The sequence below is a fragment of the Canis aureus genome, chromosome 30 (genome assembly GCF_053574225.1).
Source record: "Canis aureus isolate CA01 chromosome 30, VMU_Caureus_v.1.0, whole genome shotgun sequence".
Classification (NCBI taxonomy): domain Eukaryota; kingdom Metazoa; phylum Chordata; class Mammalia; order Carnivora; family Canidae; genus Canis; species Canis aureus.
Window position 1 is genome coordinate 38,085,159 of NC_135640.1, and position 12,785 is coordinate 38,097,943.

Sequence of the window (12,785 nt, forward strand, 5' to 3'; positions counted from 1 at the left end):
CACTAAGGATGAGAAAATAAGGACCCTTTGTGTCAGCTCTCAAGTGATGCTATTATTCTATCGCAGTGAAGCTCCCAACCACCACCAACCTTCCTAGTTTTTCCTTTAAGAACAGAGAGGTTTGCCCTTCTGCCACCAAGCAAGCACAAATGAGTACAGGTGAAAATGGGCTTCCGTCAATTGACATGTTCATTAATTGAGACTTGAGAAAAAGTCTTCTGCTCTCGAAAGGGAAAGCCCTTCAGATTTTTTAAGTCTATGAAACGTACTTCAAAGATGTGCCTCTGCTTTCTCCAAGACCTGTTAAGAGTTCTCCCAAAGGAGGTCAGGAACTAAGTACTAAAAGCAACCCCCCACAAGCACATCAATCCCTTCTGCCAATTAAGTGACTTCTATACTTCTCCAGTGAAATTCTATTTCTAAGGGGAACACGTCTTGTTCAACGTAGGTCATCAGGCACTGCAAAAATGGCATTTTCACAGGCTAAGCTCATCATCACACACTGCTGGGCAGCACAGCCTCCCCCGCCTGGCTGGGCTCCGCGCGGTCACTTGCACAAGCAGCAGAGACCATGAGTACAGCAGCCCACGGAGTTTTACCTCGAAGGGCCTTTGCTCAGGAATGTTTAAATCACGAACTAAGGTCTCTGCAAAGTAACTCTAGATCCAAAGCGACAGTTTAGCACATTAAATCAATGTTAGGCAAATACTGGAATGTGAAATAATATGCTATGACAGACAAAAGTTCTTGTAAATACATAACAAAATTAAAGTGAAATGTGACTTACGAAGGACGAGGATACACCAGCATCTCTCAACTACATCCACTTGCATGCTGCAACCACACTAGAAGTAGATAACCAAGTTCATTCCCAACAACATACCCAGTTAGAGATAAAATCCTATCACAAGTAAACACTTCTGTGGATCAAAAGGACGTAAGTGGCAGCAACTAACTCCTTTTTGATGTACTAACACAATTTAGGAGCCCAGTAAATACTAACCCTAACTCATTTTAATAAATGCTTATTTGTAATCCAAAATAAGGGAAAACAGTTAAGATTCTACAGAAGAAAATCTAAGTAGGCTTTTTAAAGTCCTTTAAGAAAATCTGAACTTCAAATATCTGAACTAGGTCAAGGGCGGGGAGATAGGCGAGTCAATTCTGTTGTGCACAGCCACGCAACCTGATGAAGCTCTAAGTCTAGGCTCAGACCTCAAATGGGAATGTCACAGGATAAGGACAAAAGCAATCTGAGGAAGACAGAAGAGTGACAGTGTGGGAAATTAAAAAAAATAATAATAATGCATACATATAAGTCAGCGTTAATTTTATTACTGAGAACTTGGTAAATTATAAAGTGCCTTTATTCCTCTTGAGCAAACTACAGTTTTTAGAAATATATACAGGATCATTCAGGGTTAGAGAGAAGTCCAATTTATGTGTTAGGGCACAAGCTTAAAACTTCTGGAGGATACTGCTCTAACAATACATTTGTGATAGCGTCACTTAATACTAACAAGTCAGTACAATCCCCCAAGTCCTACTGTCCCAGATGGTCTTGGTCAGTCACGGGGTTGGGAGCAACGAGAGCTTGAGGCATTGCTGCTTCCCTATAAATAATTCCCTACTTGGGTATGGTGGCAACCTCCTTCACAGAGTAAAACTTTGCATGGGTCGTAGTACTCCATCACAGTTTACCTAGATGACCACTTTAAATTGTATCACTGTGTGTTCTAAGACAGTCTGTGGTGAAGAGAAACTTGGATGCAGACATTACAGTTTTGACTCAGAGCAATTATCTTTAGTTTTTATATTTTAAGGACTTATCATATTCCAATTACACTTAATACAAAATTGTTCTCCTAAATCCAAAATAAACTTCCCATCATTGCTGTAGGAGCATGAGAATTTTTAATCTCATCAGAATTTTCACTGGCATATTATTTTTTTCCATTGGCATATTAAAAACAAATCTGAGAATGGCAAAAGGTGAAAGCATGTCTGAATCAAAATGAAAATGTACTGGCCTATTTCACATACTTTTGAAATACTGACATCACTGGCTGCTGTGGTTGGTGATAAATCCACAGAGGGGAAACCTTTTAGTTGCAAATCATAGTGCCCTCTCTCAAGTAAGGCTTTTCGGAGCTGGTTTAAGATAACTTCTTCCTTCTCTGCCCTTCACTGATAAGCAATGAAATGATCAAAACTCAGGAAGTAAACAGCATTATCACTGATATTCATCCCTCCAAAAGCACAAGTTTCCAAAAAGATTCCATACGCTAGGAAGTCTCTTTAGAGGGTAACTGTAGGCTAACAGGTTTTCTGTTAATTCCCCGATGCTTTTCTCTTTTCTGGGGGAGTTGAACACTGGAGTTAACACTGAGAAGTCAGCTTCTACAGTAATAGCCACCTCAGGTCAGGAGATGGTCTGAAATAATTCCATAATCAAGACTTGTTCCTCACTAGCTTGGTCACTTTTATGGCTGAATGGATGAACTTAAATTCATCCATTAAGTCTTCCCACACACTCAGTGATGGGCACCATAGAACTTGTGCTTTGCTTCAACAGCTAATAGCTCATCACTCTACAGCCGTCGCTCATCCCCAGGAAAGTTGTTAATGGCCATTCTTATTCTCAGAGACTTGTGATGGCCACTGCAATTTTTTTTTCTAAAAATCTGATAAAACCTTTATGAAGTGTGAATCCAGTAATCTTGTATCTGTTTAATAAACTTTCTAAATTTAAATTTTAGTTAACATACAGTGCAATATTGGTTTCTGAGTTTAATGAAGTTTCTGAGAGATCTCAGAGCATTTCAAACCATTGGGCAGAATAAGGTATCAGAATAAACACTGGTTATCAATCTACTTTATTACTTCCCTAATGAAAAGCATCAGGGCACAGGTAATCCAAGGACAACCCCCTTTCAGGCCCATCTTTCAACTCCCTTCAGTCCCCTTCGCCCATATGACACAGTGTGGCCCTACATTCTGCGTGCATGATAAAGAAATCACAAATGGACAAAGGCTTGAGGTAAGATAGAGCTGTTTAAGAGTAAAGAGGAGTTGCAAAGGAAATCGATTTGCCTATTGCAGACTTTATAGAATTAATCAGCTAGAAGGCTTGAAATAGTTTTAAAAAAATGTTAGGGTAACAAAACTAAATTTATTATACTCTATTTTAGTTAGTAATTGACTTTAAAAATAAAATTGATCCGTAGATGACAACAGAGAGTCAGACGTGGCAATGAGTTAATTTAGAAAAGTTTGAGAGATCTTGTGCAGAAGTGGGGAATCAAAGATTTGCCTTTTTGTCCCGCGCCAGTGAAACAGAATTTCACAGGTGAACTGAATGTGTGCAAAGGCTGACGACTAAGACTAAATCAACACCTAGAAAATTACCTTCAATATATTAAAAATGAGACTGTTTAACCACTGATCAAAAGAGGTAAAAAAAAAAAAGAGGTAATAACTTCTAAAGAACATTCCTGTAGACCAGGCTGCTGCCGTCCATGCAAACTGTAACTGGTTGTCTCGTTTCACTTAGGGAAGTCAGAACGCCTCTTTAGGAGTCCAGATTCCCATGAAAGGTTTAATGAATGACAAAACTTACCTTAAAATTAACTTAAAAACTAAAGCGTGACCAGAAAACATGCTGAAACACTGATAATTAAATTCAATGAAACTATAGATATCTATGACAAATATATATCCCACAGTTACTTACATGCTGCTAAAGACGAGCCTGCAGATTTGTAAGACCCAAGTGTTTTAACTGCCCCCATCCAACCTCCCTACATCAGATCCGTACAAGTGGTCCTTGAGGAGACACCAAGTAAAGAATTGGTATTTTTCTACCATATTCACAGTGTAGTAAGGAAACAGGTTGGCACATTATTAGAGACTAGTGAAAATCTCCCAACTTTGAGAATTCCCACATACTCTTAGGCAACATCTATAATTTAAGAAAAAAGCTACAATCTCATTTAAAAAGTGAGAAAAGACAACACAGCCCTCACCATTATAGTCTTTACATTTTAATCCTCTCCATTAATTCACAATTTTTGAGCTACCAAGTGGCATTAGCACTTACTAATCTAGTTGGACTAGATTTTTCCACAATATTCCATTTTCTCCCTAGCGTTGACATGTCTTACTTGGTTTGGTCTTTGTTCCCAAATACTACAATCAGAGACAGTCTTTAAACAGTGACATTGCAAATTTCTTATGGTTTCTGCTTTATTACATCCTGTTATCCACAGCAGAAGTTGAGATGGACTTACAGAATCATTAATGGAAAGTTCTTCTGCAGGGAGGGTGCTGTGTCGCACTACATCATACCAGAAGACAACTCAACCACAATTTCCATACAACATAAGACACTTAAGTGTTTGTAGACAACTCCAAGATGCCGAATAAAGGAAATATGCTGACTTAACATGGATGAAAAGGATGGAGCTGGTATTTCAGCTATAAAGGGCAAGGCAAACAGACCTTTTCTAGCCATTTAAGAGTTACTCAAAAAAAAAAACAAAATCAATACAGTTTGAGTAAAAAGGAAAACCAAAAATACTGTAAGCACCTTGAGCAATGTTCTCACATTCTACTAATACACAAACCTCTCATTTTTTTTTCCAGGTGGCACAAATTCAATGTGTCTGACAAGAGACTGAAGTCCTTTCAATGTAGTTTTTAAAACAAAACACTAAAGTTAATAAATTCTACATTCTGATTATTCTAAAGAAAAAAAGGCTAGAAGAGGGACAGGGAATGTAGTATGAACCCAATGCTGTTCTAAGAATTTTTACCTAAGATGTCATCAACCAATAGTGTGAAGATTTAGTGACATGTTTTATTATTTTTGGACAGCAATACCTGCAAGGTGGCATTTTTACTGGCTTGTTTCATACCTCCTTTTTTATTTGCAATTCTAGGTTTTGAAGTGCCTTTTCCCCAAATCTAAGTTCTTTCTCCCAATTTTCATGCTATAAAATTAATTTGCATTTTAGATACAACACTCTACCACTTAGATGAAACTTCTGTGTTGTAACATAGAAGCTGTGAGTAAATGCTTTATCATTCTTTCCAAGAAATCATTACACTGAGAAAGGATTTAATCAGAGATTTTCCCCTAAAATAAAAAAGGGAGAATGACCACCCTAACAATGATGTGAAAATGGTATACCTTCACTTTTATTCAGAAGTTACTATACATTGCGGGTATGCCCTTTCAAAGTTAAGTCTGATATGGAAAAAAAAAAAAAAAAAAAAGCTCTTTTAAACCTCACCTATTTTTTAAATGTTTGACACCTTTTTTTCTTAATAGTCTTTCAAAGGAATCAAAACTCAAATCTAAACACCTCAGCCCTTTTTTTCAACCATAAATGAATAAAATCATAGGACTTTGGACATACATAACCACAGCAGTTTTTTCTTGTTGTTCATATATACCATTAAGTGACTTCAAGTGCAATGAAAAGCTATAGCACTTACTTCCAGATCAGTTCACATTCAATCTGCAAGCTTTTGTCTCTTTTCACAAGAAAATACAAACTGATCCCAAACACATTAAAGTACATCCGTGCATTAAATCCCTGCGCATTTCGCATAAAGAGAAGTAGAAAAAAAGTCAAACATGTTCTAGTGCTCAATGTAAACATTTTTGAACTATTAATTATTTATTAATTTTCCTTAAAGTACTTAGGAGTGTGTGTCACATATTCAAAGTTAACCTTAGGAATAGCACCATGACCAAAAAAACCCATAAAAATGATTCTCACTATAATCCCTTAGTTTTACTTCAGAACATGAGAAGCTACCATTGCCAACCATGCCTTCAAACTCACGAGGCCAAATTCTTGTTTTTTTTACCCAGATGAAACCCAAAATACAGCCTTCTGTACACAACGGTCTAACCATTTTGGACAAAAAGAAAAATTAATAATTGGCTGACTGGCCAATCTATGACCAGTTAATTCAGTCCAAAAGATAAGAATAGTTCTACTGATGAAGCCTAAATGATCAAAGTCTCATTTTACCTAAAGAATTTATGTATTTATGAACATATTCTACATTTTATTTATGGATTTTTTTGGTACCTTTTTGCAGATGATGGTAAACATGGAGTTATAACCCTGAGAATAGATATAAAACAGAGAAGCTTTAGAAGAGTTTAAATAAATTAATGGATAGGCTATCTATCACCATTGCTTAAAACTAGGGAAGTAAAGAACATTCCATTAATGTTTTCAGGTCAATAGTCAAGGACAATTCTCCTGAATCACTCTTTTTACTATACACTTAACACGAGCTTTATAAGAAGAGCATCATAGTTTTGAAGTGGTGATAGCTCTCTAAACAACCAAGGGAAGGGTAGGTCTCTCCCATCTATCTCAATTGGTTATGTCCAAAAACAGCCTTCCCCTTACATTGAAGTACAGAAGTACCTCCTGCCATGTAGAATGGAATAGATAACTGCAAAGTAACAACACTTGAGAACATTCTCTAACACTGACACCAGAGTCTGATGCTTTTCCATACCTGACACCTTCAGGATACACAGGAGAAAAGGGTTAATTTTGTCTGAAACCAAACACAGGGCCAATAAATAACAAAGGTGGGAGTACTGTAACATACTCCTCAGCTACAAAATATGTAAACCATTTGAATCAAGTCCATCTTCAGGCACAAACAAGCTAGGAATGGCCACCTACACTGTATGGAGTAGCACAACCTATCACGCAAAAATATTTGGCTCGAAAATAAGTGTACTTATTTGATGTGATAGAAGTTTCATTTTAAATGGATTCCAAAATTATTTTCCCACAACACATGACAGTTTCTTAAGATTTAAACTAGAGGTCACTAGTAAAGATACACTTAGTTGCCCCCGCAAAGAATGCCTGGGATTGCACATGGCAGCAGTAAGCTAAAACAAAGAGACGGAGAATGACATTGAACTATTTTCCTATATAGAGGAGATTTGCGATTGCACTCTTAACAGAACTCAACTCTAATCTCAATGGAAATGGGGGGAAACTACATATAATTTAAATACTTTCTTGGCCCTGCACACTCTATTAAAGAACACACTTTTCCTAAATCTAAGGCACACAAACTCCTCTATTTCACAGAGTAAGACTATGGAAGACCAAGATTTTGGTTAAATCCCTTACATAGAAACCAGGAGATCTTGGAAAGACAAATTATATAGTATTCTGTTAGTGCACAATTTAAAAGAAAATGCTAGGACTATGGTCGGGGCCTTACAGGTTTAAAATATACAATCAAAACATTTTAAAAAATAATTTACCAGCACTTTATAAATTCAAGTTTATAAAATAAAAGTGATGATATTTTCCTTAAAAATAAAGAAAAAGAGAGAAAAGACCCAACAGCATTTGGAAAGAAACCATTTCAATGAAAATGACCAAATCTGGTATAATGCATTCTGCTCAAGTAGCCAGGGAAAGAAAAAAAGAAAAAGGAAAAAAAAAGTGGTAGGTACCTCGCCTACTAATCATGGTTACACCTCCCATGATTGTAATGTCAGTATGCACATAATATTCATGAAGAATCTGTAAACATAGGTCACGTGAAATTGTTTTACTACAACAGGACAGGGGTTAGAAACTACCACCTCTTGAAGCATTCAGAAAGTAACTGCATGACACTTGCTACCATGAAAGTAATGCTTATCGGTTTTGATAACCAGGATGTCTAGTGTTGAACAGATTTCAAATTCTTGCTATCTGTAGTTAAATACTGTCAAAGTAGATCTGCCCCCAAAATGAAGCATATTTTGGCACCTGTGCTGAGCGCTGCTACAAAGGCAAGCAAGTGCAAATAAAAATAACAGTCATGATTTAGTCACATTCATAACTTTTCATAGAAAAATATAAATATATTCCCTGAATTGTAGGACAAAAAATAATTTCAACAGCCCACTTTCACCATAAATTCCAGTCCATTTCCTCTTTCAATGAACTGGTTTTCTCTCAAGGTCATAAGGTGCAATCATCAAAATCTAACACATTTTCTAAGCTTCTGTCGTCATCCCCATCATGGTATCTCACGGTCCTTCTGCCCTGATTTCTCGTTTTTATTTTTGAACGTCGAAGACCTCTTTTTGATTTTGCATAGTCCAAGTCCTCCCAGTCGTTATCGTCCACACTTAGCCTAGGCCGTTTGCTCTGTCTCTGTCGCCTCGCACCTCTAGATGCTGCGGTTGTACAAGCTTTACCTTTTCTCACCGCTTTTGCTTTTCCTCTCGTTTTCCTCTTTTTGGTTTTCGCATCCTTGGCACAGTCCACGTCTGATTCAGTCACAGACACCAACTCAGAGTCGGATTTGGGGCCAGGGTCAGGCCCAAGCTGGGAAGCACCTGCTGTTTCAGCCCGCACGCCCTCCTCGGGCTCAGGATGCAGCCGCTTCCTCCTCACCTCCGCCTCAGCGGCCTGCGACGCCCGCAGCACTTTGGTCTTGCTGAACGGGGCCTTCCCGTAGGTCCTGAGCCTCCTGCCGTTCCACCTGCGCAGCCCGTAATTCAGGTCCTCCTCGAACGTATTCTCTGCGGTAGCTTTCTGCACCAAAGCAGATTCTGAAGGACATTTTCTATCCATCTCACCCCCTGGAATATGGCTTTTTGACTCTTCCTCTGAAGACCCAATCGAGGAATTCTTTGTGTCAGAAGGTCCAACATTTGTTCTGAGACTCTTGCTGTGCCTCTTCTTATGGTCGGGGCTCAGCAGACCTTCGGAGTCCGAGTCTCCATTTACAGACGGACGAATACTCTTCGCACTGCCTTCCGAGTCCGCTTCAGGTGGCCTCCCTTCGCAGGCACACTTCTCATTTGGCACTTCACAGTTTACGTCTCCCTCAGAATCACTCACCGTCTTCTTTGCTGTGGCACCTGCAGAATGGAGGGGTTTTTTCCTTCCATTTTTGCTTCTAGTACACATGCTTTCTAAGCAGCCATCTTCCACGTCACTCATGAGCTTAATCTTACTGGCAGCAGTAGTTGCACATCTTCGAGGAGTCCTGAGGAGACCCATTCTGGCTTTTGATGACCTCTTAACCACCTTTGAGTTGCTGTCTGAGTCACTGGAACAGACCCTTTTCCTGGAAACTTTTCTGCTCTGACCATGGTCCTGTGATGTAGAATCTAGAAATTAAAAATTAGAAGTATTTCTTTAATCTCCAAGAGTATGTGTAAAGGAATTAAACGCTCAACATGTTAAACAATGGAAGTCCAGAATTCTTCCTGGAAGGAGGATGGCAGTGAATGCTGGGGCTCATAATGCCTCAGAGCAGTGAACTCTGTGCCACCTCAGCACCAGTCACTGCCCATCAGTAACCCCCCCGCCCAGGTCCTGCTATTGACACACACAGGACACTTGAACAAATATCTACATGAATAACATGAATACAGACTAAACTCTCTTCACCTAGGCAGTAAGGTATGCTAACTAATCACTCTCCACCTCTCTGAAACTTGTGTTCACTTCTCAAGTTCCAATCGCACCAACACCTTTAATCTTAGTTTCAGCTGCCTCCTGCTCTTCCATAGTTTTCATCAGCTTCACCTACCAAGACACAGTCTTAAATAATCAAGTGATCTTCACTCCTCTGCCCCAGAGTTATGATGAGTAAAGTGGACAATAATACTAACCTAACACCTATCTCAGAAAAGATATGAAGACTGAACTAGCTAGTATGTGCAAGCACGGGGAACAGCTTCCTGCCCTACAGAGCAGCTCGGTGGCCACTCTGCTGGCGAGCTGCTATTCTTACTCAGACATCCCTCTCAGGCAGACAGTCCTACCCTTTTCTTTCCTCTTCCGAAACTGGTACCACCACAGCTTGTAAAGGTACTTTGCCTCTGCTTTTCTGAAACCCACACCTGCTACAAGACGTGAGATCTTACTAGATAAGAGCTGTTTGGCCAAGATTGCCTGTTATGTGAATAAAACTAAACATACTTAACAACCAGGTACACATGCACACAGATCAAGGATGCACAGAAAAGACTGAGAATGCACAGGGTGGACAGAAAACTGGCAAACAAAAGTTTCATGGGGAAAAACAGTGTATGCTATGAGGAGAGAAAAACAGTGAGAACATGTCAGTGAACCAAGGTTACATGTTTTGAATTACCTTTCATAAAATTGTTTGGTTTTTCTTTTGTTTTGTCATCATCTGAATCCAAATCAGTCTCAGATACGTGATCTGAGAAGCAATGGGACCCAGCAGTGGGTTCACACTTCGAACCCCCTCTAATCAAGGTCGCTTCCATTCTGTGACAGCTGCCATCTTCTCTATCTTGCTCTTCAGATTCGGAGTCCTCCGAGTCACTGAAAATCTTTGCTTTTTTAAGGAAAGCAAGATTCTTGCGGCCTGTGTTGTATTTCCTACCGGCATACTTTCTTGGTTCAGAATCTGCTTCCTCTTCTTCCTCTGAGGCACTCTCAGCCTTAAGTTTCTGCCCAGATGTGGATGGACCAGCAGTTCTGTTATGTACATTATCTGAATCATGACTTTTAGAATCTTCCTCAGAGGACTCTATTTTAAGAAATTTTGTTTTAGAAGTTGCTGGAGTATGTGACTTATAACCATTGGCATGCCAATTTTTGCGGGCTACTCGCAAATCACTTTCTGACTCTGAATCCCCATTTTCAGACTCATTCACAGTATTCTGGGCAGCATGAGAACCAGCCAGTGGTGATGGCTGATTTCCATCTTTCAGATCCTCTTCTTCAATCTCTGACTTTAAGCTCTGATCATCTTCAGAATTGTGTAATAACTTTTTTCTAGCCACAGCAGAAGCATTACGGTGAGGCAGCTTACGTCCAGAACAGACACTTTCAGAGCTGGAGTTCTCTTCCACGTCACTCATTAGTTTTATCTTATTGGCAGCCACAGCAGCACACTTCCGGAGCACTTTCCGGTTATTTCCAGCCCTGGCTTTCAGACTTTCACCAGTCTCCAATGAATTGTTATCCGAGTCACTTAAATAGACTCTCTTTCGAGTGGCTTTTTTGCCACAACCATTTTCTAAAGAAACTGGACCTAGAAATAAAGTAGCAATAAGATTAAAAAGCTCTTCCTTATTTCAACATGTTTAATTAATTGATTCTTTTAGAACTGTTTTTCTCTCTCTATTTTTTTTTTTTTTTTTTTTTTTATGATAGTCACAGAGAGAGAGAGAGGCAGAGACATAGGCAGAGGGAGAAGCAGGCTCCATGCACTGGGAGCCCGACGTGGGATTCGATCCCGGGTCTCCAGGATCGCGCCCTGGGCCAAAGGCAGGCGCCAAACCGCTGCGCCACCCAGGGATCCCTCTCTCTCTCTTAATGCCAAAACAGATTTCCCTTCTAAATCTAAAAAGCCCTAAGGATGGGGGTGTTCTGGGTGTTTCAAGTTAAGTATCCGATTCTTGATTTTGGCTGAGGTCATGATCTCAAGGTTGTGAGATCAAGCCCTGTTGTGTGCTGGGCGTGGAGCCTACGTAAGATTCTCTCTCCCCTTCTCCCTACCATAGCTCAAGCGTTCTCTTTTTCAAAAAAAAAAATTTTAAAAAAAAGGAAAGAAAAGAAAAAGAAAGCCCAAAGGATGGAAAGGATGGAAGAAAAGAGAGCTCTCAGAACAAACCCACACATATATGGTCAATTAATTTACAACAGAAAAAGCAAGAATATACAATGGAGAAAGTATAGTCTCTTCAATAAACAGTGCTGGGAAAACCAGACAGCCAACATGCAAAAGAATGAAAAGAGAGTACTATCATTCACATACACAAAAATTAACACAAAATGGATTTAAAACTTGAATGTAAGATCTAAAACCAGAAACCTCCTAGATGAAACGCATTATCTTGCCAATGTTTTTTTTTTTTTTTTTTTTTTTGGGACAAAAGTAAAGGCAATAAAACGAAAAATAAACAAACAAGTGGGACTACATCAAACTAAAAGCTTCGGCACAGCAAAAGAAATCATCAACAAAATAAAAAGGCAACCTACTGATATGCACAAATCATATATGTGATAAGGGGTTAATTAGTCAAAATAAAGAACTCATACAATTCACTAGGAAAAATAATCGGATTTAAAAATGCAGAGGATCTCAGGAGACATTTTTCAAAATACGGCACACAAATGGTCAACAAGAATGTGAAAGGATGTTCAACATCATCAATAAGGGAAATGCAGATCAAAAACCACAGTGTGATACGGTGTGATACCACCTCACACCTGTTAGAATGGCTGTCATCAAAAAGACAAGAAGAAATGTTGGCGAAGATGTAGAGAAAGGGGAACCCTCATGCACTGTGGGTGGGAATGCAAGCTGGTGCAGCCACTGTGGAAAACAGTATGGAGGTTCCGCAAAAAGTTAAAAACAGAGCTATCCTACGATCAATCCAGCAACTGCACTTCTGGGTATTTACCCAAAGAAAATTAAGCACTAATTTTTTTTTAAGATTTTATTCATTTATTTATGAGAGACAGAGAGAGAGAAACAGAGAGAGAGAGAGAGAGAGAGAGAGAGAGAGAGGGGCAGAGACACAGGCCGAGAAAGAAGCAGGCTCCATGCAGGGAGCCCAACGTGGGACTTAATCCTGCGTCTCCAGGATCAGGTCCTGGGCCAAAGGCAGCGCTAAACCGCTGAGCCACCCAGGCTGCCCCTAAGCACTCACTAATTTAAAAAGATATCTGCACCCCAATTTCATTGCAACATCATTTACAAAAGCCAAGACATGAAAATACCCTAAATGTCCATCGATG

The 12,785-nt window shown here is 39.3% G+C and overlaps 1 protein-coding gene across 2 annotated transcripts in view; it reads right to left on the minus strand.

Moving 5' to 3' along the window:
* Positions 1–12,785, minus strand: part of BRWD1 (bromodomain and WD repeat domain containing 1) — a 120,243-nt gene that overhangs the window by 5,236 nt on the left and 102,222 nt on the right. For both annotated transcript variants that reach the window (XM_077879221.1, XM_077879220.1), the window contains exons 40-41: positions 10,162–11,073; positions 8,249–9,169 (exon numbers count right to left, since the gene is read on the minus strand). In XM_077879221.1, the coding sequence (XP_077735347.1) occupies positions 8,249–9,169; positions 10,162–11,073 (1,833 nt within the window). The remainder of the gene's footprint in view (positions 1–8,248; positions 9,170–10,161; positions 11,074–12,785) is intronic.